At 49.5% G+C, this 27,106-nt stretch overlaps 1 protein-coding gene across 1 annotated transcript; it reads left to right on the forward strand.

Annotated features, from left to right (window-relative positions):
- The first annotated feature begins 15,078 nt into the window (after nt 1–15,078).
- On the forward strand, nt 15,079–26,856 carry LHX9 (LIM homeobox 9). Its single transcript, XM_054212002.1, is given in 8 exon segments — nt 15,079–15,307; nt 16,392–16,450; nt 16,452–16,461; nt 16,557–16,675; nt 18,402–18,604; nt 19,460–19,815; nt 25,186–25,388; nt 26,599–26,856. Coding segments are annotated over 8 exon segments (1,437 nt in total).
- Nucleotides 26,857–27,106: the final 250 nt, after the last annotated feature.

Consider the following 27,106-nt stretch of genomic DNA (forward strand, 5'->3'; position numbering starts at 1 on the left):
CCGTTTTCTGGGTTGTGTATGGAGGTACCAAGTGGCAAAGCAAGAAGATGTGTTTCCATGAACACGTCCTGAATGAGACTATGCAGAGGACACTCCTCTTGGCAGGCAACACTCATTTCCACTGCTCCTAAAATGTGCTGTAAAGATAGCGTGTTCCTCAACAGATCTAAGCTCAACATTTTTGTGCATATCAAAGCTTTGTAGATTTAATTCCCCGCGGTCTCCTGAAAAATTCCCATGATCTGAGAGAACTAAATAGACTGCAACAGAAATGGTACCATCTGACAGCCTCCCAACATACAACATGACCTTCTGTATGGGCCCCTTTTCAATGCCCTAAACAGTATCTCACCATGCGCAGGCACACAAAGCTAATGGAAGATACTGCCATGTGAGAATAAATTTCAGCAATGTCTTTCCACCAAAATAGAGAGTTCAGATTCCTATGGCGACACTCCACCTTGAATTCAGTCGCTGAACCTGATTTCAAAACCCTTATTACCAAAGCACTGTCCTCCACGTGATTTTTACAAAAAGCCTCCGATAGGACATTCTTCCTTCACATGTTCAGGGCCTCGTGTCTGCAACAAGCAACACCAGCACTGCTCAGCGGAAGCCTGCTCTGTATCTCAAGAACCCAGTTACCAGTCATTCTCTGAGAACAAGCAATTTGCTCCCACCTGCAGATGTTTCTGGCCAAAGGGACCAGTACAGGCCTTACCTGCCAGTCCCTTTTTACTCTCTCAAAAAGTAGGGGTTTGGTGGTTTGGAATAAATCAATAAAACCAGTTGCTCATTTTTATTAAAAACATTTTTTCATTGAAAAATGAGAATTTGTCAAACTGCTACTGAAGTTAAATCCAGCAAGGATTACAGAACTGGGACCAACATCTGCAAAAACGAGCCTAGTTTTATTGCATTCCGTTAACTGAAATACATAATTCACCCACCTATAAAACAGGGTACTCAGCTGGGAAACCAACATATCTTCAATTTTTGACATTTTATTATATACAGATTTTCTTATATTATTCTTTGTTGTTGTTATGGTCAGAACTGCTAAACTGCATAATCCACCATCTCGATCTGTAAGGACAAAATGAGTAGTTGTCATTCAGCACTCCATCTACACTCCCTCTGCCAGATGCCTTCTCAATCTTCTCTTCGTCATCCAAACTCAGCTGCAATGCCTATCCTGAATACCGCTTTTTTTTTTTTCAAATAAATTCAAATAATATGGTATATAAGGTACAGCTTTTAAGGTAGTTGAGGGCCAATGTCTCTATGGCTGTTAAGAACTAGCTGTGTGCGCTGAAATTAGGTGTGGGATTTCCAAAGGACTGCTGTGGAGCTGCAGCATTGGTGAGCCAGGTCTCTTCTTCCATTGCGGTACATCAGAATTTACGTCAGTGGGGTCACTGAGCACTTAAACACAAAATCAGTGATAGCACAAGGGAACGTGCACATTCATTTATAAATAAAGATGTAAATGTCAGGTAAACTGAGATTATATCATTGGTTTAGCTGCTGATTTCCTTGGTTATTTTTCTAGACGTCCACGATAAGGAAATAATTTCATGGGATGTGACCTCAGGTAGAAGGAGTGTTTGTATGAACTAGACTGATGAGTATTATTATGAACACGGCAGATGATGCATACATCAAATAAATAAAGACAGACCTAGAAAAGAAAATAAGCTTCCAGATAAGGCACAGTGTTTGTACACATTTTTGGATCCTGCAAAGCACCACACAGAACATTACATGAATTTATAAATAAAATTAAATGTTTGAAACCAATTTGATGCAGTTGCTGAATCCTAAAGAGAATTATTTAGAGCTATTCACTGCTGCTGAACAATGTGCTTTTCACATATTCATAGGTGGAGCCAGTATCGCACTGTCTGTAAAGCTGCCCTCTGTCTCCCTTGTTTTCAGCTCCTTAGAACTACGCCACTTTTAATAAATTAAGCTCCTAATTTCCAGGTTCCTCTTTGCTTTAGGGTAAGTATTATGCAAAATTTTAGCCTGGAAAGATATAGCTCTTTTTTTTATATATAAGGGTATCAAAAAATATTTTCTTGTGTTCACATTAGTACTTTCAATAACTTTAAGCAACGCCTGTCTCCCCTGCTCTGGAGCAACAATGTGTTTGGCAGGAGATAGTATGGTAGGAGCCCTCTGCCTTGGGAATGCGACTTTTGCAAATAAGTGAAAATTTATCCTAACTTGGCCAAGTCATAAGCTGTAACAAACCATGGTTTGCATCTACCCGTATATCCTGCTATATCTGCTGAATACACGCAGCTAAATTCTCTGACAGTTGCACTCCAGTAGGAATGCTCAGGTTCGGGGTAAAGCATGACTTTATCTGCAGTTCTTGTTCTGAACTGTTCTGGGATCTTCCCAGATTGTCTGGGCCTGGAACCAGAGACAAGAAGCCTTTTCTCTGCTGCTGTCTGCAGTCCCTGCTCATCTTAGGGCTTGTGGGAGAGAAAAGTGTCTGATTTACACACAGAACCAGCAAGGGTTTGACTTCAGTGGGAGAGAACAGAGGGAAGATGGAACTGAGGCAGTGAACCGACGCTCAGCGTGGAGGAGGACATCTGATGAGCAGCTGTGTCCCCTCAGAACCGTCACGTTTGGGAAGGCAAAAAAAAAAAAAAAGAAAAAGAAAAAAAAAAGTAAAGAGGTGATCACTACCCTGGAACAGCCAACGGTAGAGGAACCAGAAAGGAACCTGGGTCACCGTGAGGCCACAACTTGAGAAAAAGGACAAAATCCATGTGGGTAACTAGAAAAGACTGAGCAAAAAGTTTGGGGACAAGGGCTTGAGTGAAACGGGCCAGCAGCAGGGCTTCAGTTCCACCAAGGCTCCTGAGCCTCCCAGTTCATGCTGTGGGCTTTCGGAGATAGCTGGCTGCGGTGAAACAGATCCAGTGGGGCCAAGATTGAGAAGTCTGGGGCAGGGAAACCAGAAATGCTTCATCGCGGGCATTATGGTTGGAAATGGGACTGAGGCTTGAGAAGGAGGTTTGAAGAGTAAGAGCATGTCTCCTGAAAAACACCATGTGCAACCTGAGACCGTGCTGAAGACCAGCACTGGACTCGCCGAAGAAATAGGCTGAGGAGGTAGGTATAGGGAAAGAGAAGCTACGTCGCCGTACAATTTAAACTGCTATCAAAATACATAGGCACAAAGGCACAAATTACGCTTGCACTGACACTTATTTCTGCCGTACCCCAACTAGGGAGTCCTTGTGCCTCCAGCAGATGCAGGACAGCATCCCAGGGGAGCACGGCCACGTTAGACACCCCCTATCCCAAAAAGCACCCAGGTACCTAAACACGGACACTGGACCTACACGGAGGAGCAACAGGGATGGAGACGGCGGCGTGGCCGGGAAGGGCCGGTGGCTCTGTCGCCGTCGGGGCAGCCCCGGCGGCGACAGAGCGACCGGCCCTTCCCGGCCACGCCGCCACGGGAGCCCCACGCAGCCGGAACGGCTCGGAGGAGGGTTTGGGGGGCGGCTTCGGCGCATCCTCCGGCAGAGGAGAGGAGCGGGGGCTGAGCGGGGAGGAGGTTGTCGCTCAGCCCAGCAGAGGGGAAAGAGGGGGCTGCAAAGAGCCCCTCGGCCTTCGAGTTTGGAAGTAAGACGAGGAAAAAACAGCGGGAGAGCCCAGAAAACTTTGCCCGGCGCCTCCTTCCCGCGAGCCCCGGCTCCCTCCGTTACCAAACGCATCGTTCGCAGGAACGGCGTTTGATGTAATAGGTGAGCGCATGGTTTGCATTACGGAAGAAATGACCCGATAATCGCCCGGCAGCGGCGTGCAGATGTGATAAGTGACTCCGCACCCGCGGTGCCTCTCCCCGAACCCCCCCAGCGCCCCGCGGCACCCGGGGTGTCCTGCAGCAGAGGGGGTGTCACCCCCTTCCCCGTCCCTGGCGTCTGGCTGCGGCCCCGCCGGAGCAGAGGGTGAGAGGAATCGAGTGTTGAAGCCACCTCTTGCTCCCCGGCGCCGTTGCTGCTCCTCTGCTGGACGCAGGGGCTCGGTAGCCCCGGGCTTGCAACCGCGGGGCACCTTGTAGCGTGGAGGCTGGGGGGATAAACGTTGGTTTTGGTCAAGGAGCCCTGAAAAGCAGTAAAATATGTCAAGTGCTTTCTGGTAACTGCGTGAAATGTTTCACGAGTAAAAAATCGAGGAGCTGATATTTGGAAAGGCAAGAGGAAATAGTGGGGGAAAAGAAAAAGGGGGGGGGGAGGGGGGAACGTCCAAAGTGAACGGAGTGTAAGTGTTCCGTGATGTCCCGCGAAGCCGCCACCGTGACCGGCCCGCTCGCCCCGCAGCCGGCCAGCCCGGCCCGCGGCCCTCCTCCCTGCGCGGCCGCCACCGGGGCTGGCGGTCGGATCCCGTCCCGCCGCACCGAAAAGCTCGGGAGGATTCGGGCACGGCGTACCGTGTCTCTGAGTCGCGAAGCTGTGGCTGTGTTAGAACGATAGCTGTAGGTACGCCGCATTCGCTCCTGTAGCTTGTCCCCATCTATTTATTTGCTAAGACTTTGTCAATAACAGACTATAATTTCTTTATAAATGCATTTAATCATGAATCACCTAGCAAGCCTGGTTCATTTAAGCAGTTATAAGAGGGTAATATCCAACTCGCTTGCAATATGAAACCCGAAAGAGCTGAAGACTCCTCAGAGCTGAGGTTGTTTGTTTTCGCTTTAAGGCTGGCCAGCAGACCTCTCTGGATCCAGTTACTGGTTATTTAGCGCTCTCACAAGTTCCCACTTGCAGAGAGGTAAATGCTGGGGCTCTGCATGCAAACATGTGAGTATGAAACCTTGCCTTTCGGCATCAGCTTGTGTGTTGTCTCCGCGACTTTGTAAAATCATTTATGCTGGAGTAGTAAGAGTTGGCAACCCATCCTCTGTGTTTTGCTATGACTTTAAACGAGTCAAGGACGTTTTAAGTCCAGGGAAGGTCGTTGACGGATTTTCTTAAAGTTAAAATAAAATATTGCAGCATTTCCCATTAGCATTATCTCTTGGAAATAGCATAAAGAGCACTGCACAGGAGTTATTTAATTGACTGTCATTTTATAGAAGTTCTGTTCCCTTTGGCAAGTCCGTCACGTCTAGGAAGAGAACCAGCATGCCAGAAAGTCTGTTTCCAGCAATCTTGCCTTTAAAAAAAAAAAAAAAAGATTATAGGACTAAGATGAGGTTTGTCTCCAAGGTAGCTCAGTTTTTCAGCACTGTGTTTAAAACTTTAGGAATTATGTTTTGTAGTGGGATAGAGAAGTGACAAAAGATGTGGGATTTGGTGGAAGGGTGGGTGTTTTTCATGAAGCATCATCATCTGGTACTCCAGCTAATGAGAAATAACAGTTTGTAGTTTGTACATCCAAGAAAGAGGTCTCCCGGGGGAGCAAACACCGGAAGTTTTGTTGCTTTCAGTGGAGACAAGATCAAGGCCACAATAACCCACCGGCCAAGCTCGTGTTACTCCTCCAGTCGGTGCTTGAATCTCCACTTGAGTACTACAAGTGTGGTATATATGGCTATATCCACAGTGTATTTAACTTAAAGATCACACTTTAAAGCGGTGGAGAGAGTGGGTGAAAGCGTGTGATAGTCAGCTGGAATATGCAGGGCTTGGTCCTGGGTCCGATTTTAGCTTTTCCTTTTTAAAGTTTGTGTTGCTGTCTGAGTGGCGGCGGAGACTTGCTTTTTTGATGAAATCCCCTTCGGTACTTCTCTAAGGAGACTTGTCAGGAGGCAAGGCTTTGTGGAAATAAAGTTTCAAATTATCAGGACCTATTTACAGGCGACGCTGAGAGACTGGGATCATCTCGTCCTCCCTTCTGCTCCTGGTGGTGTGCTGTACTCTTAGATGAGCTATTTTCGGAGCTCCGGTATGCAGAGCACTTTTGCAGTTACACACAAAATAAAGAAGTTTAAGAACAAAAGATTGTTCTGGACAGTCAAACTAGAATGAGTTGGAAGGATACATTTAGGAAGTGGTTTCTTGGACACTAATTAGGACCATTTGCTTGGGGTTGCCATTATTTTCCTTTTAGTCTGGAGGGCACAATAGATCAAATGATTTATATATCATTAACAATTCTTGTTAACCATAAGCAGGGTTGGGCTTTTCCATACTGATTACTGAGTAATGCAATAACGACTTGTTTTATTTCTTCTGCAGTGTCCACATGAGCAAGTTAACGTGAAAGGTCAGTTCTAAAAGAAGCGCTTCAACTCGTTATTTTTTCTAATATATGAGTATTAACGTGTTTCATTCTGCGAGAGCGGCTGCGAAACCGAAGCCCATCAGCTCTTTGTGGCTTCCACTCCTGGAATACTGGCATTTGCTGTACCTGATCCTGGCTCCCAGTAAATGCATTTTAATTGTAATAAAACACAAACTGAACCGTATGTGCACGTGTGTTTTAGACGCCGCATTATTGATCCCCCCTTTCCCTTTCTTTGGCACCACAAGGAACGGGTTACAATCCCATAATACAATTGATTTCACTTTAAAAGAAACTAAGAAAGCGGGCGTATGCAATCACTGAAATCCCACGGCTTTATTTAACGTTACTTTTGTATGCACCGTGATGTCCAAGAATTGTGGATGACTGTGGTACGCCCAGGAGTTTCGGCTGTTTGGGGGGAGGGAGGGACGACGTTGTGTTGTGTGTTGTGGTGGTGTGTGCTGTGTGCTGCTGTGCTGTGAGCACGGCTGAAGGCGGGCCTTGCTCCTCGCCGGCAGAGGCGGGTGCCCGGGGCGGCGGCAGCGCTCCCGCCGCGTACGCGGGGAAATCCGCCCTCCGGGGTGATCCGTCCCCTTCGGCTGCTCCGGGCGATGCTGCGACGTCTTTGTACAATGAGCTCGGGGATGCCTGAGCACAGCGCGGCCTCCGGCCCCCGAGCCCTCCCGAGGGGAGGTGGGGGAAGCCGCCGGGACGGGACAGGACGGGAAGGGAAGGGACGGGACGGGCTGTTCCGCCGCGGGTCTTCGGCCGGGGCCGGCTATTCCACCCTCCGACCCCGGGAGCTGATCCTGCCGCCCCGGGGCAGTGCCCGAGGAGGCTCCCTGACACACTCATTACCGGATTAAATCCCCGGCACCGAGGTGGGGGATGGGAGAAAGAAAGGCTCAACAGAATCGCTTGGGTTCCTGAATAATTTAAATTCTTTGTATTTGATTGAACATCGGTCTGTTTGGTGTCCAAGTTTGTAAAAGCCTTTGAAAGACAAAAGAATTCTGTTTGCAAACATAATATGAAGTGTAAAGCACACTACAGATATTCATGAGCACCCAGGAGGTACTGAGCACTCCGGTACCTTAGAGGCAACCTTGCCAAGAGCTCCTTCATCTTTGTTTCATTAACACGAAAGTCCTCCTTTATTTCCTGCTAAAGTTATTGATATCCGGACTATTGTATTTATTGTGTCCCCCAGATCTTCATTAAGGTTGAACGGCACTCAGATAATACGTCCTATCATAGTGTCGATGAATTGCTGCGCCCTGAAAATCCTGGAGGAAGCCCAAGCCCAGCGAGTATCCCTGAGGTGAAGCTGGTCTCTGGTCTCCTCTCCCCGCCGAGCTCTCGGCCAGCGGGGGGACAGCGGGGTGGCCTCGGGGACATCCCGATGCTACACAGCAGCTCCGAGATGGACCTTGGGTGGAAGTGTGTGGGGTTACCCGAAGGGGCTGTAGTAAATGGAAAGGCATTTTTTCATTTGTGTACTTTCAAATGAAGCAGCCAGTTTCATTTAGACGGGAAACTATTATCAGTCGCTTGCTGTCCCATTTTGATCCTTCCTCAGCTTTGGTTGAACGAAATGTCTTGAAACCTATTCCAAAAAGATGCTCGTACAGGCTTCCAGATGCTAAGATTTAGATCATTTGAACGTCAGCGCAGCCTTCTGGTAACAAAAAAAAATCCAAATGGATTTCGTTTGTGTATTAACATCCGTCAGATGGGCGAGTAGCACAGTTTAGAGCTAAAGTCTGTTTTCATCGTTTTAGCAACTGGGTCCACGTGAACATCTCGTCTGGCGAGTCAATAGGTTGAAGCTGTATTGAACAGACTGAGTCCAAGTATCTGAAATGACTTGGAATAGCTGTGCTAACAAACAGTGATTTAACGTATGAGACTATTACTGGTGTTTATATAGCTTCGCGTGTGCATGCAAATAGATGGGGAGGGGGGTCGTTGCGGGGAGAGACAGCTACAAACGCACCCAGTGAGCTGTGCACCCCAAAGCTGCGGGCTGAGCCCAGCCCCACGGCGAGGTGGGTCCCGGTTCCGTGCGCAGGAGCCGAGCATCGGTCACTGTCGCTGAACGGCCACCGGCCACCCGACGTGGCGGGGTCCTCCTCTCCCGGCTGTCGTATTAGGTGGGGAATTTGTACCGCAAGGTCCGGTTATGTTGCCGCCGCGGCAGTAATAATGAAATAAAGCATAACATTAGTTAGGCGCGACGCAGCAGGTGGCTTATTATAAGCCTTGCATATTCCTCTGTCTCCTGCTCCCATTAGAGCGACGGTAACTGGGGGGGAAAAATATGTTTTAGGCGCTTTAGAGAGAAAGCGGAGGAGCGGGGAAGAGCCCGCGGCTGCGGTCACCGCCGCCTGCGCCGGCCAGGGGGGCCGGGGCCAGCCCAAACTGGCCCCCCCAGCGCCCCGGGCCCCGGCAAGGCCCCGGCCCCCTCCCTCAAAGTGGCGGCAATAACAACCATGGTGATTATGATAATAATAATTCTTATTATTGTACCTTGGCGCAGATGGCCGTTGCTATTTGAGGGAGATTAAGAAGAGAGCGAGCCCCGTGAAGGCACCTCTCTCCCTGCGTGGTCAGCCGCTTCCCGGCACAGGCTGCCGGGTTCAGCTAATCCCACCCGAGGGCTGCTCCCGCTTTTGCCCGGGATGGCTTTAAACTTCCCGGTCGCCAGCGGGTTTAATAAAAACCTGACTTTAAAAGTTCTCGCCAACCAGACCACGGGAGTAAGACGGACTTGCACGGCCCCGGAGCCGGGAAAGCAAAACTCTGCGTGCTCGGAGCTCACGGTCACCTGCCCCAAACCCGCTCCTCCTGCAGGGCTTTTCAGTCCCCCGACATAAGTAAAGCCCCCTCCCGCCTCGGCACCCCCTCGCCCGCCACCTCCCTGGCTGCTTTCTCCAGGTGAGCTCCTGTTAGGTGGGATGCTCTCTCTGCCGCACCCCCACCTTCACAGCGACCGCGGACGCGGAGCCGCTGCGCCCCCCGCTGCGCCCCGGGCTTCCAACGCCCTGCCCGCGGGAGGGCGGGCGCGGGGCCGCCGCGAGGCCTCCCCCCGCCGGCCAGGACGAAGCCAGCCCGGGGCGGGCAGAGCGGCTCCCCGGGCCGCCGTGCTGTTACCCGGCTGCTGCCGAGCTCCCCCCCCGCCGGCAGCGGCTCGCTGGCAGCCCCGGCGGCCGGCAGAGCCGAGGCGGAGCGGGACCCCACCGCCCGGCCCCGGGGCGCAAGGCCGGACCCCCGCCCGGTGCGCCCCTCGGCGGGGAGCAGAGCCCTGCCTCCTCCGCACGCCGCCGGGTCCCCGCTCCCTGGCAAACTCCAAGGAAGATCATCGGCATCCCTTGACTGCCTTTTTTTTTTTTTTTTTTTAATAGATTACCAAACTGGCCACGTAGACCTAAGGGTCAGACGGCTCAGGGGAGAAGAACCGAAACTGTCACAGGAGTTAAGAAAAACAGGCAAACAAAGCCAAAGCGAGAAGTCATCTCGCGTTCCTGCTCCAGAAAGCGCTCCCTGGCCGCAGGCTCCCCGCAGTAAGCCCCTTCCTGCGGGAGCCGCTCCGCGACAGCCGGCGAGAGGCGCGGCCGCGGCCCCTCCGCAGCCCGGCCCGGGGCCGGCTCCTGCCCCGCCGCCGGCTCCCCGCGCCCCCCCGGGGAGGGAGGCTCCGAGTAGGAGAAATGACTCCCGACCCTATATTTTTCTATTGTTTTGAGCCGGTGGATCAATTGTCATCAGTACTGTCACCTAAGAAGCAATGATTCCGATTCATCTTGGCATCTGATTTTATTCTAATGGGTTAAATTGGGTTCACTTTTACAATTATCCCAGGTTTGACTGCGTAGTATTGCATGACAACTCACAGTTTCATCGGGTTTGGCAAAGCGAGGTTGTTCCGTGAATCCGTATATCATATCACATCAGATCAGGCTGAAGTTTGCTGTTTAGCGACTCCATTTGAGAGGGTTTTTATGAAAGTGGGAAGGGTTGATGCAGTCCATGGCTGGTTCAGTGAGATTTGAAAAAAAAAAAATGTAGAGAGATGGCAACAACACGGGGTTCGCTGCTCAGCTGTGAATAAGCATAGAACGAAAAAACCGACATGTTGGGGAAACGCTCAGCTCGCTACAATATTTTTAGCAGCCTCTCAGTCCTCGCCTTTTTTTAATTTCCTAATATGTTCTTTGCTTTATTAGTTTTATTTACAACCAGCTCCCCATTAACACCTCACCTGATTACTGAGGAGCCGAGACAGCTAATCAAGAAAATCCAACAAACCAGCCAAAATTGAGAGGTGGGATTTATTTTTGCTTTCATTCATTCTTCTTCTTTATTTTTTATTTTGTTTTGGAAAATATTTCGAAACAAACAGAAAATAAAAGGCAGGTATAAGTGTACGTTGATGAGAGGTCAGAGGTTAGAAACTCACGTCAATTCTGTATTAGAGGCTATGTAGAGGGGGGAGAAAGAGAAGGGGGGGAGAAATCTTTCCACCAAGCAGCTTGTTTATTTTAATTAACATAGGGATCCTCTGCTAGGAACAAGGAACAACCTCCATCTACTGGCTAGATCACTGCGTCTCTTCTCCATCCAAAACCCATCCCTCATCACTCATTAAGGAGGGTACAATTTTGGAAGAAGCTTCTAAGGTCTCAAGGTAAGCTCCTGCATGAGTCTTTGCTAGCAATGCAGCTATTTAAACATCACGGATATCGTTTGCGGGGTGTTTCTTTGGCGTGGTAGTTTTTTTTAAAACAACACAGAATGGTCGTTTCCCCAGGTGTATTCGCAGACAACATTTGGTGCATCTGTGTTTTAATTTAGAAAAATAGCAGTCTGGGAAGACTGAGCCATTCAGCTCAATTAAAAGTAAAAAAAAAAAAAAAAAAAAAGCCAGTAGGTTTTTTCTTTCTTTCTTTTTTTTTCTTTTTTTTTTTCTTTTTCTTTTAATGCAATGGCTCCTTTCACCTGTCTGTGAATCTAGCATGTAAGGGATTCCTTTTCAAAAGCAGCAAAATATGATAATTTCCAATGGCTTAGTTGCAACCGGAGTGCAAATATGATTACGGTTTATATCAGACAACTAAGAAGCTAGCAATGCTGACGTCCTTGGCGGTGAACAGTTTCGTGTTAGACAATAATCTGCCTCTCCCGCTTTTTGCTGGCTGTGTGATCACTTGTTTGTGGTCAGTCACAGCGCTTGACTATGGAGATATGTGTCTGGGGTTTCTGTGCAAAGCACATAATTCTTTTTTATTTCAGTATCATCTCCTTAAGCAAATGATTACGTGTCTCAATTTACATGTTTTCAGATTACCGGGAGGTACAAGCATGTTGGGGACTTGGGGTTTTTAATTCGATGATGTTTACGGTTAAAGATACCCTGCGCTTAGTGCTGCTCGTACCGCCAGCCTCTGCGCAGGCTGGGGGAAGAGGGGCTGGTGCCTCAGCCCATCGGCTTTCTCCGTCTCTCTAACACAATAATCCCAAAGTTGGTCTGCCGTACCCTCGAGAGGACCAGAGGCAGGAGAAAGACGGTGATGGTAAAATATGTTGTTTCTGACACCAAAGGGGAATTTTAAACAATGTCGGGTTAAAAAAAAAAAAAAAAAAAAAACAACAAAAAAACCCACAAACAAACAAAAACCCCAAAACCAACACGCAACCCATTTAAATGCTGAAAACGACATTAGCTACGTTTGATGCCACCGCCGAGAGATGTAACTCTATTCAGCTTTTCCTTCTTTGTGTCTAGATTGCTTGTACTAGCCGCGGACTTCACAAAGAGATGAGGTCGATCATTAATAGCACTGTACTCCACCACAAGCTCGCAGAGCAGAAAATAGCGTTAGGATTTAAAAATAGACCTGGCTTTAACCACCCGACTCGCAGGCAACGGGAGCGTACTGCTGCTGCTGTTATTACTACGCGCTTTAAATTTCTGGAAATGATTAAACTGGAAGAGTCTTGAGAAGTTGGGGTACCCGGGGGAGAGGGTGGGAAGTTCTGCCGCCCTGGTGCGGCGGGGGGCGGCCGACCCGCCGCCCTGCTCCGGGCAGCGCCCTCGCCACCAGCCCGGGACGCGCCACGGCCTTATCTAGGATAGACTAAATCCAAACCATTGCTGCTTGAAGAACTCCCCCTCCTCCCCATCCCACCCCCACCGCCTCAGTACCCTCCCCTTTCTTCTAATTATTGTTGGTCAATTATTAATTTGCATGTAGACCTTGTCCTAAATCCTCGGAACTAAACACAAGATCGTTCACGCTGTAATAGGCTTTAGACTGTAGCCCGTGGCCAAGAAGAATAAGGGCTCTATAGCAAAGCGGATCCCAGTGGCCGCATGCTGAAATCTGTCCAGGGCACATGCTAATTACGAAGGTGGAAATGGCTCCAGCGAGCGCCCGGAAAGCTCCGGGCAAGGGCTGCGGCCAAGGCGGTCCCTGGGAGCGCTGCAGCCTGGGATGGGCAGTGGCGACGCGCAGGAGAACGTTTTACCTGCGGAAACCTCAGTAGCGATGTCTTCCCCCTCTTGCTCATTAGCTTGTCGGTCTGGGTACAGCCTTACGGACAGAGAAAAGCTGAGAGCCCCTGTCATGTTACTGAAATATTCTGAATATTGCACATCAGATACCTTTCCCGAAATGCTGCGGCGAAAGGAGATAAAAGTACCCTGCAACGAGAAACTGCGTTCAGAGGCGAAGTGCTAATGCAGACGGATTCGTAAGGGATAAACCGGTAGATTTGGATTTTAGGTTCCCTGTCGTGTTCTTTGTGAGCTTTTCTCTCCCCTCCCCGAGCAAACCAGCAAAACTATATAGAGACCCTCGTGCTATAATGGCAACCTCTCGCTACCAGCCTGCCTTAGAGCAGCGGAGTTTCAATTCGCAGCGAGGAATGAGATCTCAGGAACATTGAAATAGATTTACCTTGATCTCCTACAGGCCTTTTAGAAACGGAGAAGTCACGTTTGATGCTAGCAACAAACTTTCCGTGTCCCTTTAGGTAAGAAGTGGTCTGCCAACATTAGGATGTTAATCAGAAAACGCCTTGCAAAGCCCTGGCCTCCTTTACTGGAGCAGCAATAGCTAGTAGCGTATCCTTAACCGTACCTGATGGAGCAGAAAGAAAGGACCCTCTAATTAATTAAGTGTGCCCAACCGGAGGAGGTTTAGTCATTTCTGAGTTTTGTTATGAGTCTGCCCAATTATTCCTAACGGCGCCGCCGAGCTAAGGTAGAGATGGGAATTTAACGAACAATATTTTTGGTGTCCCTGGCTCGGACCGAACCCTTTGCCACTGCACCTGCAGATAGTATTTCGGTGAACCCGAGACGGCAAACGCCAGACACGCGGGAGGGCGGGGGGGGGAGCGGTGCTCGCACCCGGAGCGCCCGAGGCGGGGGCACAGCCCGCTCGGGGAGCGCAGCCTCCCCATTTTAGCCGTCCGGAGGGAGATGGAGCCGGCGGCGTCCCCCCCCCCCCACCCCGGGTGGCTCCCCCAGCGGGCGCGATGAGTTTGACCGTCCTCAGCCCGGCAGGGACACGGTCACGGCGGCGCTTCCGAGGGGGGGTGCGCAGGGACAGAGCGGGCGGGTGTCGGCGGGTATCCGTGCCTGGCACACGCCGGGGTATCTTTGGCAAGACGGGAGCCATGGGAGATGCAGACCATTTCCAAGAGACAAAATATCTGGACAGGAATAAAGGAACATTTCGTTCAAAGGAGAAAAAAAACCAACAAAAAAAAAAAGCCCTGAACGTGCCAGTAGAGTGGAAAGATTATATTGCAACTATTAGAAATAAACTCCTCTCTAAGCGAGATTTTTTTTCGTCTCTGTCGACAGCAACCACTGCAATCACCCACGCCAGGTAGGCACACGCCTGTGGCCGCTCGTGGGCTCAGGGTGAGCGGGGAGCAAACCCTCCTGCAGAGGGGTGAACCCCCCTCCCGGAGCGCGGCCGCCTCCCTCCGGAGCCCCGGCGCTGCCTCCTTCCCTCCCTCCCCGCCCCCCCCCACCTTCCTTCCCTCCCCAGGCGGCTCCGCAGCGCTCGGCAAAGCCGCCGTCCCCGCAGCGGGTCTCGCCCGCTTTCCCGGGCGGCGCGGTCCCGCGTGGGCTGCCGGCCGTGACCGCCGCTCCTCCGGCGGGATTTGAGGCGAGAGGGAAGCAACTTCTCCCGTCTCCCGGAGCAGTCGGGGCACGGCGGAGGGCCGGCAGGAAGGAGGGGGATCCCGAGCAAACAGCTCCCGTATCCCGGATTGAATCACCTTGTTTATTTTTTCCTGATGGCTTGTTGTGTTAATTGACTTGTTTTCTCCAAGGAAAGCCTGTCTCTCCCTCCTCCTTCCCCACACACAGATTTTTTTTTTCCCTTTTTCATTTTTTTTTTTTCCAGACCGGGAGAGCTCTGCAGGAGACTGCGGCTTGTAGAGGGATCTGCCCGTTTTAAGGGAGATTCCCTTACCCTTTTGAGTATCGTCGGTTTTATAGCTATTACTCTCTTATTAAAACACACACACACACATACAACACATTGATTTCCATCCAAAAGGGCTAATTACATTACTTACAGTAAATAGCAGCCCTGCTGTCCAGGGTCTAGTGTGCCAACAGAGAAAAAAAATCCCGGCTTATTTCACTTGATTGACTTCATCTTTGTGTGAAATTGTGTTTTATGAGCTGTATTCTGGCACTCGGAGGAATGTAGCAACATTCAATCTGCAAATAACATCAATTTTAGCTACTTGGGGGAAAGAGAAGGGAGGAAACTGGCTGCCTGAATCTTGGGTTACATGGAAGAGGTGACTCGAGGAGCCCCTGAGGATGTCTCCGGGATGCTTTGGAAAGGAAGTGGGGGCTGGGGTACTTCTTTCACTAGTCGCGCTCGGGTTTGGTGTGGAGCGTCCCCCAGGGAACAGGGAGCGCAGAACTGCCGCCAGGAAGATCCTTCAGTAGGGATCGAGGTGTCAGGAAACAGCCGGCAGCTGTTCCAGGGAAAGGCAAGGAAGAGTGGTGTGAAAAGTAAGTAGGAAAAAGGGAAAAGGAGGGGAGGGGGAGCGCAGAGAGAGAGAGAGATTAGCCGGGTAGGAATGCATCCCCCAGTCCCCGGCACACAATGATCGCTCGCAGCCCGCAGCCGGGAGGCGGGCGGGGGGAGAGAGCCCCGCAAGAGCATCCCCGGGCGGCTCCGCTCCGCTGCGCGCCCGCCCGCCCCGTCGACGGCCGGGACTGGCCCCGCATCTGCCCGCGGAGGGTGCCGGAGGTCCTACTGCGGGCCCGGGCGGGGGTCCCGCGGGGTTGATGCTCCCCGGCGGCGGCAGGGCGGGTAAAGCCCCGGTAAACTCTCCATCCGCCCGGGACCTAGCCGGACGACGCCGTGCCCTCCTGCCTCCGAAGCCCCCGCCCGCCGTCCCGCCCAGCCACCCCCTCCGCGGCCGCGGGGAGCGGTCTGGCAGCTCCGCTCCGTCCTGCCTCGGCTGCCCCACAACGGCGCTTCTCCTCCCTCTCCCCTTCCCGCGGCGGTGCCAGCCCAAGGGGCCGCGGAACGGAGCTTCCCCCGGGGGGAGCGGGGCCCCCGGGCCACCCTGCCCCTCGCCAGGCGCCGCCGCCGCCAACTCCCGGGACTCCGTGTTTGGGGGAGGTAATAAACCCCACCCCACCCACAGCCCCACTGTAATGTTTGTCACTGCTTGCCCATCACTAGGGGTTGAGAGGAGTATGACAGGTCTTTGTTGTCTGAATAAAAATCAGTGGCAGCTCAAGGGAGAGAACTCCTCCTACTAAATTATCAAAAATGGGCTGGCTTTAGTCTCTTAACAAATTGGACAGAGCTCCGGAAAGCAGCAGTCCCAAATCCAACCTACAGGCACTGGGAACTTTAAAGCAACCAGGGACTGCTGAAAATAGCACTTCTTTTTGCTTTCTTTGTATTCAAAACTATATCCTTTCCCGACCGATTCTACTGCCCCAGGTCCAAGTCTCTCCAGTCAGGAGCCCCAGCTCTCCAGAACAGTAACAGATCCTTTAGCTCGCTTTTATTATTTTATTTTTAAAATTAATTATTATTACATTTTCTTCCCCTTGTTTGTTTTCTGCACATCTTCAGGAAGCCCTCGGTGCTTGTGCAAAGAGAAGCTCCTATTGCAACCTCCCTCCCTGCGCTGTTGCGCCTCGGTGTAAACATTTTGGATGATCTAAAGACTCTGGGGTCTGTATATGGAAATAGTGGGGTGCAGAGCAGAAGAAAATACTTGTCCTTTCCGTCCCCCAGCCATGCTTTTCCACGGGATCTCCGGAGGCCATATCCAAGGAATCATGGAGGAGATGGAGAGGCGATCCAAGACCGAGTCCCGCCTGGCCAAGGGGGGACAGATGAACGGCCGAGAAACGGTAAGAAAGGAGCTGGCACTCTTTGAAAGGGCGTCCCTGCAAGCATGGACCCGCAGCGGGACAGACCCTGCCTTTGGGGAAGAGAAAGCCCCCGCTTCCCCCTGCCCGTTCCCTGCCACCCCTTGCTTGTAGAGACCCCTCCGAAGCTCCCTGCAAACCCACCCGTAACGCTGGGTGCTGCGCTGGCCAGGCTCGGTTAGGCGTTTGTCTAACCAATGTGGTTGCGTGTGCTCTCTGGAGTAACGGGGGAAAATATTTTAAATCCTAGCAGCGACGGGTTTTCAGCCCTCACAGCGAAGCAGCCTTTTGCCCCCTGCTCGGCTGGCTGCGGCCGCTCTGCCCCGTCCGAGCAGGGCTGCAGCTGGAGCCTCTGAGGTGTGCTTTACTTTTTTTTGCAGTCCTGGCACCTCCTAAATTAAACCGCAAACCGCGACCGCTTACTTTTCGTAACCATTTTTGGTCTGAAGTGTGGGATTGATACAAAGAGGCACCGCTCGCTCTGCATGTTATGCCCGCCGACTACTTTGCTAGCAGTAACATCTCCTCTTTTATTAGTCAAAGGACCTTCATAAATGTACTAAGGGATGGCGGCGGAGAAACCGAGTGTCACGCTGCGTTTTGTGCAAAGCGAGATCTCCCTTTCTCCAACTTGTAGGGCTTCCGCCGATCGCGCACAAGGCTCTGCGCACAAAGTAACGGCCTGGAAAACTGCTTTAAGGCTTTGAGCCATAGGATCCTTCCCCCCTTCTCCTAAATAAACTCCCGCTTTGTTACATGAGGATTTGCAATGTAAATTCAACTCGCCTTTTCAATTGCTGGGGGAAAAAAAAAAAAAAGAGACAGTCCGAGGAACACAACTCCAGATTGGAAAGCGAGCGCGGAGTTGCCACTTTAACACAGTTGCGACTTTAGAAAAAGATTTTCGGTATTTTCCTTTTTTCCCCCCCCCGTTACTTTATCAGCAAACGCTACCCCAAGTTTCACAGCAGAGCTTTTGTTTCCGCCGTCCCCCCGTCTCCCTTTGTCCCGAGCGACACTCCTCGTGGGGAGCAGATTAATGGCAACTTGCAGAAGTTTGATGATGAAAAGACGCTAGTTTTAGCGGAAACCAGCCTGTGCCACCTTTCTGTCCATGTCCCTGGCCGGGGTGGTGAGCGTTCACGTTCTTTACACCGTCCACCTGTCTCCTTTCTCATACTTCTGTTTTAAACGGCCTGGCTTTCTTCAGAGACGGGGGTTTGGCTGTTTTAAGCACTGGTGAAAATTTACCGGAAAATCGGTGCAAGCCTGCACCCTCTGACATAAACTTTTGGTGCAGCAAACCGGTATTTTCCTAATTCAAAGTGCCGCTCTTGTGGAGAGCTCTAAAGATTAAAACGGCAAAGTAAGGGGGAAGCTGAGCCTTTCGCTTCGGGACCTCGGAAAAGAATGGGCTCCGCTTTTCGTACTGAGGCCTAATCAGTTGCCTTCACATATTGAAATGACATTAGATCGTTAGGAAAGGTTTAATGGGATAAACACGAAAGCTGAATCGCGGTAAACACTTTCCTAGCGCGGATGGTCCCGGTTCTCCCTCAAACTTCCCGCCGGGAGCAGGCAGTTTGGTCCCAGAGTTCGGTCTCTTTGTGCAAGCCCCGGGCCCTGCGCAGGAGCCCGTCCCCAGCCCGGAGTGCCTGCCTGTCTCTCTCTCCCTGTCTCATCCCCTTGTGGTGTGGTTGTTTTGCAGAACATGCCCCCAATGAGCCCCGAGAAGCCTGCTTTGTGTGCTGGTTGTGGAGGGAAGATCTCAGACAGATATTACCTGCTGGCTGTTGACAAACAATGGCACCTCAGGTGTCTTAAATGCTGTGAATGTAAACTGGCTTTGGAGTCAGAACTCACCTGTTTTGCCAAGGACGGCAGCATTTACTGCAAGGAGGATTACTACAGGTACAGCAATCAGTCCCCATGGGTTCAAAAGCACACCCTCTCACAAGACATTATGAACCAAAACGCTCTTTTCTCCACACGGGCTTTCAAAGGTAGCTTTTCGCAGTCAGCGATTCCTTAATCCTGTAAACGTGTCCCTTCCGAAAAGTCTCGCACGTTTAAAAACTGAACGGATCGACCGGGGACACGCCGACTTGAGCACGCGTGGCCGTACGCAAACGGGCGAAGGAGAAGACCTCGGGTCACCTGCTGATCCGCGGCTTCCTTCCGTAGAGACCAGCGTAAGACCGCGCAGAAGTTTCCCTCTGCCCGTAGCCGGTTGTTCCGCGGGCCAGGGAGCGGGCGCCGGGGCTGGCGTGGCGGGAGGGGCGGCGAGCGGCGGCGGCGGAGCCCGCTGCCCCCTGCCCACCCCCGCGGCGGGTGCCAGGCGGCCGGGCCCCGGCACTGTTTATCCCTGCTTTACAGCTTTCCCGGGATTCAGCTCCCCGCGGCTGTTCTCGTCCCTGCACGAACGCCAGGGGAGCGGGGACTGATTTCCCCTCCCGGTTCCGGCAGCGGGAGGGCTTTTGCATAGGTCCTGAGAGAATAGGTCCGTTTAGCAGACAGTGCGAGGCGTTTACCCCGGGACCCCACCGCTGGCTCCCCGGTGGCGTTCCAGACAAGCCGGAGCACCGACACCAGGCGGGTCAGGGGCCACAGCCGGCAGCAAGGGCCGTCCTGGGACCGGGGAGGGAGCGACCCTGGCGGGGACAAGCTCCCTGCCGGCTACCCGTGGCCGGGAGGGACGGTGGGCGGCACTGGGGCAAGGTCTGCCTTTGCCTTTCTAGTTGATGCCCACTTTTTTGTTTCCTTCAGAAGGTTCTCCGTGCAGAGATGTGCCCGCTGCCACCTTGGGATCTCAGCCTCTGAAATGGTCATGAGAGCCAGGGAGTCGGTTTATCACCTGAGCTGCTTCACCTGCACCACCTGCAACAAGACTCTGACCACAGGCGATCACTTTGGCATGAAGGACAACCTGGTTTACTGCAGGGCCCACTTCGAGTCCCTTTTGCAAGGAGAATATCCCCCTCAGCTGAGCTACACCGAGCTGGCCGCCAAGAGCGGAGGGCTGGCCCTGCCTTACTTCAACGGCACTGGCACAGTCCAGAAGGGGAGGCCCAGGAAACGAAAGAGCCCTGCCTTGGGAGTGGACATCGTCAACTACAACTCAGGTGGGAAACGCACGCCGAACCTCCCTCCCGCTCCTCTGAAAAGAGTGTTCTCGGGCTTCCCCTCAGCTAGGCAGTGCGTGAGTAACTCAGCCAGGCCAAATCTTGCTTAACCATTGGAAAATCAAACAAACAGCCCTCTGAGGGTTGGAGCGTTTGCAGGAAAGCTAACAGCAGCCCTCCTCAAAGGCTGTCTTCGCCTATTAATGTCAAACACCCAAACTTAGCCACTTCCCAGGGTAAAGACAAAAAAAAAAAAAAAAGAAAAGGCAAAGGGAAAAAAATCACGACCCCAAAACCACAGCGTTCTTCTCTATAGGAACCTGAAATACTGTTATTGTATTTTATTAGCAAAAAGCACTTCACCAGTTAGTCCTCAAATTAGAAGAAAAAAAATTGCATAAAAGCTATAGTATATGGCTCCTACAAAGCCAATGAAGTATGTACATAACTTGATATAGATATTCATGCTAATTAATTCTTCAGGCTAAAAAGTTCTGTTTTACTGGCACAGAAACGATCAAACTGTAGAAGAGGCCAACGAATAAATGTTGTTCCCTGTAACTAAGCCCTAACAAATGTAATTAAGGAGAACGGTTTCTGCTCTCAAGGGTAGGAAAGGAACAAGTTCTCCCCCTTATTAAATATCTTCCCTAATTACAGTCATTTAAGTACCCAAACCGTGCCTAAACACACAGTGTTAGGGGCCAGAGGTAAAGGATTTTCAGGTATCATCAAGCAGATTAAGCAGCGTTTCATTAGATGGAAGATGAAAGCAGTAAGGGTAAATCCGAATTAAAAAGCTACCGACTCCAAAAATTATTTTAGTGAAACTTAAATTCCCTGTGGACGTTAACGAGGAAAGACGGGTGTGTGATGGAAGGGAGGGTGGTACAAGGTGTCTCCCTGTGAAGTGGGAAGCCGTTCCGGCAGGTAGCAGGGGGCTCCGGGCTGGGCAGCGGCGGAGTGCTGCCAACAGCTGGCTCCGCCGGGGAGTCGGGAGAGGGGTCAGGGCCTCCCCTTCCAAGAAACGCAGGTCGATAAAAGTGCACTGATTTCGGCCCGGAGCTTTCTCCCCTCCGCCACCATTGCGATTCATAAGCAACCCTCCATCGCCCCCCCGCAAGCCCCCTCCATCCCTCCCCCGGCACCTCCTCTGGGGCTGCTTGTGAACGGGCTTTAGCTGGGAACTGGGTAGCTGCAAAGCTATTTCATCTCCTCTGATGCGTAGACCTTGGAGCCAGGGTAATCACTGCGCTAATTGTTCCTTGTTAATTGAAGATGACATTGGAATCCCTGGCTACGGAGCGGTTTCCAATCAATCCTGAAAGCTGCTAAAGAAAAGGGAACCTGTAGCGCAGCCAGGATTCATTCAGTCCCGGCTTCCAATGCTGGGTTTCCCGTACGCCCGCTCTTCGGTCTGCGCCCATCTCCGATCCCCACACCATCACCCAAATTCCCCAGATCCCTAAATGGAAATTTTTCTAGGGACAACTTATGGTTAGAATTGGGACCAGAAATTAGGGAAAGATGAAAAATTGCGGCTATGATAAAACATCCCCCAAAACTTCAGGTCAGGACTCAAGAGAGACATTATTTGCGAATGCCGTCATAGTTTTCATGTCCTAATCTTAGAACTCTCCTTCTTTACAACAACGGGGCATATAAAATGTACCACTGACTTCAAATGAGATTAAAAAGCACTATCCATTATGAAAATACAACTCACTTCACTGAGATCTCACAGAATCCTCCGAGCAATGGAGAGAGAGGGAGAAAAAAAAACAAACCAAAAACCCCCAACCTAAACCCAAACCGGATCGAATCTGGTACTTTGGACTCAATCTAGATGTTTGAGAAATTTGATCTGTTAAGGCCGTGTTGTGTTTGGGTTTTTTTTTTTTTTTTAAAGTATTATCTAGCAATGTCCAGGGTTGACACACGGTCTCGAGAAAGTACAGTTTGCAGCCAAACTGTGCATCCGGTGCAAACGAGTCCAGCCCGCTGACCCACCGCGCTCCAGATCCAGGGGGAGGAAAACGAATCTCTAACAGTTACGAAATGAGTTGCAGTAGATGAAATCGTTTCTGGAAAGAAAAAAAATAAATGTCTAAATAATTGGCAGCCACTTTCCTACACGCATTTTTCGTTCCCTGCCCTGTGATTCAGTAACTGCTCCTGCACGTAATCATTTACAAAGGGCAACCAGTCCGCTGAAAACTAAATGGATACATGAGTGCCGCCTTCAGAGAAGCGGGACACGGGTAAGAACCCATCAGCCAGCCCGCAGGCGGGCGCTTTCTCCCGGGCGCTCGCTGCGGTACCTGCTGCCCTCCTGCACGGCGGGCAGCCCGCCCGGCGCGGCCCGGCACCGCGGGTTGGGCTTGCGAGCCGGCGGGGCTACGCGGAGCCCGCGGGACTGAGCGGAGGCGGCGCGGTCCTCCGCTCCCGGCCGGGGCTTCCCTGGGCCCCTCCCCGGCTGGGAGAGGAGACCCGAGGGGCAGAGGCGCAGCCCTAGCCCGTACATCGCCTACCTGCGCTAAAGCACGCCCGAGCCGGCGGAGAGTGCTCCCACTCTGAGCGGGCAACTTCTGAGCCATGTCAAAAGTTTACTCCCGTCATTCGGCGCTGGGTGAGAACGACGAATTTAACATCCCCAGTAAACCAGTCCGGTATCCCCGACTGTAGGGTGTCCACATCGATATGGCAAGCCATTATGGAAAACGCATCAGACACTTAAAACAGCGCACTAACTACGATTAAACCAAAAACCTCACCAAGCTGAGCATAAAAATACATGTATTTGCAAGCGATCCGGCAGTACCTGGCTCAGATTTGTGTATACATTTTGTTTCTGGGGAGCTGAGCACAGGGCCAGAATGGAAAATCAGATTCTGCTGCCGGATCTACAACAGCTTTTCTATTCTGTATTTTGTTTAGTAGTTTAATTTCTGTTTCTCAGCTCCTTGGTTGTAAAGTGGAAACACAACAATAAATAACTCAAAATGTTATGAGGTAAAAGCCATTCATACTTGCGAGCTGTCTGGAATTAATGTGAAAAATGGAAGAAACTATTCAAAAGTACTTAAAACATTCAAGGCTTTCTCTATATTACCTCTTATATCATAGAATTAATATGTATTTTGAGGGAAACTGTTGACTTATAGCCCACAGGATATAGAAATGAGATGGTGAAGAAGATTTCCCTAGGAAAATATTTTACACAGCTGTTGCTCAAAGAGCTGTTTACTTTATTTCATTATATATATATGTGTGTGTGTGTGTGTGAAAAATATGAAGAGTTCACTTGAAGAATTCTTGGCAATAAAAAGCAAACTGTTCTAGCTCTTTCCAAAGCAAAATTGAACAACCCCCCAACCCCTCTGCAAAGAAATGAGCAATAATGTCTTGCCCGATTTTTTGCTTTCCCTTAGTTCTCCAGGAGATAGTGTAAAACTCTGCTCCATGATGTGTCCAAACCACATAATGCTGTGTCACCTACGTAAAATAGAGAGTGAGCTAATCATTGCATAAACCAGGATCGTCCGAGGATGCTTGAGGCCCTCTTCCCATTTTCTCTTGAAGATAAAAGCCAAAATAAAGTAGATCGCAGACAAAAAAATAGATCACTGAAACAAAGGCAGTAAGCAGGACAGAGGAGCCCAAGGAAGTTTGTGTTGCTGCTGTAAACCTGAGCGACCCAAGGAAAACAACACAAACAAACAGCTTGCAACTGTCTGAAGTAAAACCTGAGGACTGAATTCTGGTACTCTGATTTATGTCAGCTCATAAGTTACGGCCCACGTAGTTTGACTGAAGGCAGCGTGATTGTTTGTGAAAACAAGTAGTAAATACAATCCAAATCTGGTCTGAATTAGTGTTTAAGGCAACTTTCAACTCCTGATATTTTCAGAAGTGTCAGCTTACTTTGTTTGAAAGTGCAGATATACTTCTTAGCAAGACTAGAAGCGAATCTAGCTATAATTAAATATTCACCTGATTTTCTGTCAAAGTGTTGTCTTACCAGCATCTGTTCATGTTGACTTGTCTTATAATTCAAAAGAGAAAACACCTTCAAGAAGCTTTTTATTTTCTCCTGGTTTCAAGTTGCTTTGCCTCTGTTTTTAGCACTGTCAACATCAGTCTCTCTCTGTATTGTGTGCTTTCCCTCTTTCTCCTTCTCTCTATTTCTTTTTCTTTTTTTGAGAAATAGGGATCAACTAGGCCTAGTAAATAACCCAATAACTATTGCAAAGTAGTTCAAAAATTCAAAAGAGCAACTAATGAAACGGTCTAGTTTACCGACATTTTGAAACATTTTTAATTAGCTGTTTTTTAATTAATATCCCCTGCTATGATGACATCATTAATTTTCTCCTGTGTGACTGAGCTACCTTTATAAAATGAGATCCTATAAATTGGTAACCTTTGTTTTTAAGCTGAAAAGAAAAATATAGGTGGATATCTTCCTTTTTCTTTTGCCAATACTACAATTCCTTTCACCAATATGAAATAATGATGTCACGATCCCTGAAGAGTTGCAACTCTTGCTTACAATTCACACCCATAAAATTGTAATGTGAGACAAATTCATCATTCATAGACACTTCGAAAACCCTGAATCAGGGAAACTCTTTTAAAGTTCTGGGCCACTAGTTGGTTGCTTGTAGAAATGTCCTAAATCAGTACCAACTAAGAGCTACTGCTGACTGGCGTTGAGATCGAGTGACTGGATCAAGCCTTGATGCAACTGCTCTCTAGACATCTTCTACAGATGAAGGTCTTTGAGCAGTTCATATAAACTCCCAGGCAGAGTCCAAAAGCATTTATTTTATCAGCAAAAACCTCCGTATTTTACGCTTTCTTGATGAACTGTCATAACAAACTTTGCTGCTGTATATCTCTTCTTATTGGTGCTTGTGATTTGGGGGAAAAGCTCAGGAACATTCAAAATGCAGGTTTGACCTTTATTCTTCTCTCAAGCTAAGAGTGTTTCAATGAGTGGGATTTCAAAATCTGAATGAGATTTCAAATGACTCTTTGAATGCCCAAAGCAAAACCATCACCACAGGGAAAAGACTTGTTTGAAAATAAATGCCAAAGGAGAGAGAACTTTTTAAGTCTGCCCTTAGTAGGTACAGGCCTGGGGGACATGGCGTGTTTTAAGAATAGGAAAAGGTCATCTTCTGGATCTTTTTTGTCTCATTTAATTACCACGTCTGTACTTATCCTTGCACCATCTTAGCCCTTCCTTCCTTTCTTGCTTGTTTCCTTCCTTCCAAACAGTATGTGACTTAACATTTTTGCCTTGATTCCTTTGTCCTACATGATGCATGGCCACTAATTCCTTGTTTCATTTTGTTTATTGAACAGGTTGTAATGAGAACGAGGCAGATCACTTGGACAGAGACCAGCAGCCTTATCCCCCATCCCAGAAGACAAAGCGCATGCGCACCTCCTTCAAACACCACCAGCTTCGTACCATGAAGTCCTACTTTGCTATCAACCACAACCCAGATGCCAAGGACCTCAAGCAGCTTGCCCAGAAAACAGGCCTGACCAAGAGAGTTCTGCAGGTAAGAGGCCACATCACAGGCTTGACAGAATTTTCCCCTACCCCTGCCAGTCAATAGCTTTTCCCTTACGTGTAACTATAGCGATATATGTAGACATACTTTTGCTAGGTTTGTCCCTAGTGGGTGTGCAGAGGGGTATGGTATTACATGGCAGGAGAGCCAAATGTATGCCCTACCACCCCAAGGCAGCCAAATATTAAAATGTGATTTGTAATTACTTGCATCCTCAACATGAGGAAACTGTCTCCAGGGTCTACCAACCCAGTAGATACCCACGTCTCTGTGGTGACCTTCTTAAGGGTAGAAGTAGCAAATCTACTCATTTTATACACACTGGGTGAAGCCTTTGGGCTCCCCTGAAGAAGTTAACGTGGCCCCTCAGTGAGCAGATCCCCCAGTATGTAGGAAGCAAGCTTTGAACAATATGATTCTCCAGGACCAGCTGTCTCCCTCTCTCAATGCCTGTTAGACAACTGATACCACTAAGGGCCTACCTAGTAAAAAGTCACTTCCTTGTAAAGACCAGCCCAGCAAATTACATTAAAAAAATCCCTATCAGGTGTGTGCTAGCTCAGTGAAGTTAAAGCAAGGTGTGTATTATATGCAGAGTGCCAAAGAAGGGCAGTGATTGAGGTAGAAGGAGAATCTATTAGCAGCAATTCCTTGTCTGTGTTACATGTCACCTAAAACATTTTCAGTGAACCTTACAGAACGGAAAGACTGGGTGACCCATATCAACAATCCATATGATAGGGATGGTGTAATTACCCCTCCTTCCTCTTCAGTATTTTAGAAAAATCAAGACAAACTTTCAGCCTTGGCAAAAATCTGCTCATTCACCCTTCGCCTCAATCTTTATCATGAGTCTTGACCCCAAACCTACCCAACCCAAGAATACATCAGATGGCCGTCAGGAAAGTTGCTTTCCTTGGGTGAATGATCGAGCAGATTTTTCTTAAGGCTGCTCTACGAGGTCTGTATGCTGGGCTGCGATGTTCCAGTGAGCGCCCATAGCGCTGGCCCTTGTGCTCAGGGTCCCGCCTGTGAAAAAGTCAGCGCTACCAGTAGCAAGTGAAGCTGTAGAGTGACTTAGGTGATTTGCCACTCAAAAAACAAACATCCAAAAAGTGACTTAAAAGCAAAAACAAAGACAAAAATAAGCAAAACAAAACAAGCATCGGTAAAGAAATCAATTGGGATTGGTTTGCAGGTTTGGTTTCAAAACGCAAGAGCCAAATTCAGAAGGAACCTTTTGCGGCAGGAGAATGGGGGTGTCGATAAAGCTGATGGCACCTCACTTCCGGCACCGCCCTCAGCAGACAGCGGCGCACTCACTCCACCCGGCACTGCGACCACTTTAACAGACCTGACCAATCCCACTATCACTGTAGTGACATCAGTGACCTCTAACTTGGACAGCCACGAATCCGGGAGCCCCTCACAAACTACCTTAACGAACCTTTTCTAACATTTCAGTTTTTTTTTTTTTAATTCTTACTCTTCTTCTTTATTATTATTATTATAATTATTATTTTTATTATTTTCAAGCCTTTTTTTTTAAAAAAATACAAACCCACAAAATATTTGGGAAAATAAACAGCTTGATGTGTAGCATCTGCAGCCACTTGGCAAATGAGTTTGAAGTAATACGTTGCTATAATAAATGAACATTTACTGTTGTTAAATTGTACTCAAATTTTTAAAATTCATCGAATAAC

The sequence above is a fragment of the Rissa tridactyla genome, chromosome 8 (assembly GCF_028500815.1).
Source record: "Rissa tridactyla isolate bRisTri1 chromosome 8, bRisTri1.patW.cur.20221130, whole genome shotgun sequence".
Lineage (NCBI taxonomy): Eukaryota > Metazoa > Chordata > Aves > Charadriiformes > Laridae > Rissa > Rissa tridactyla.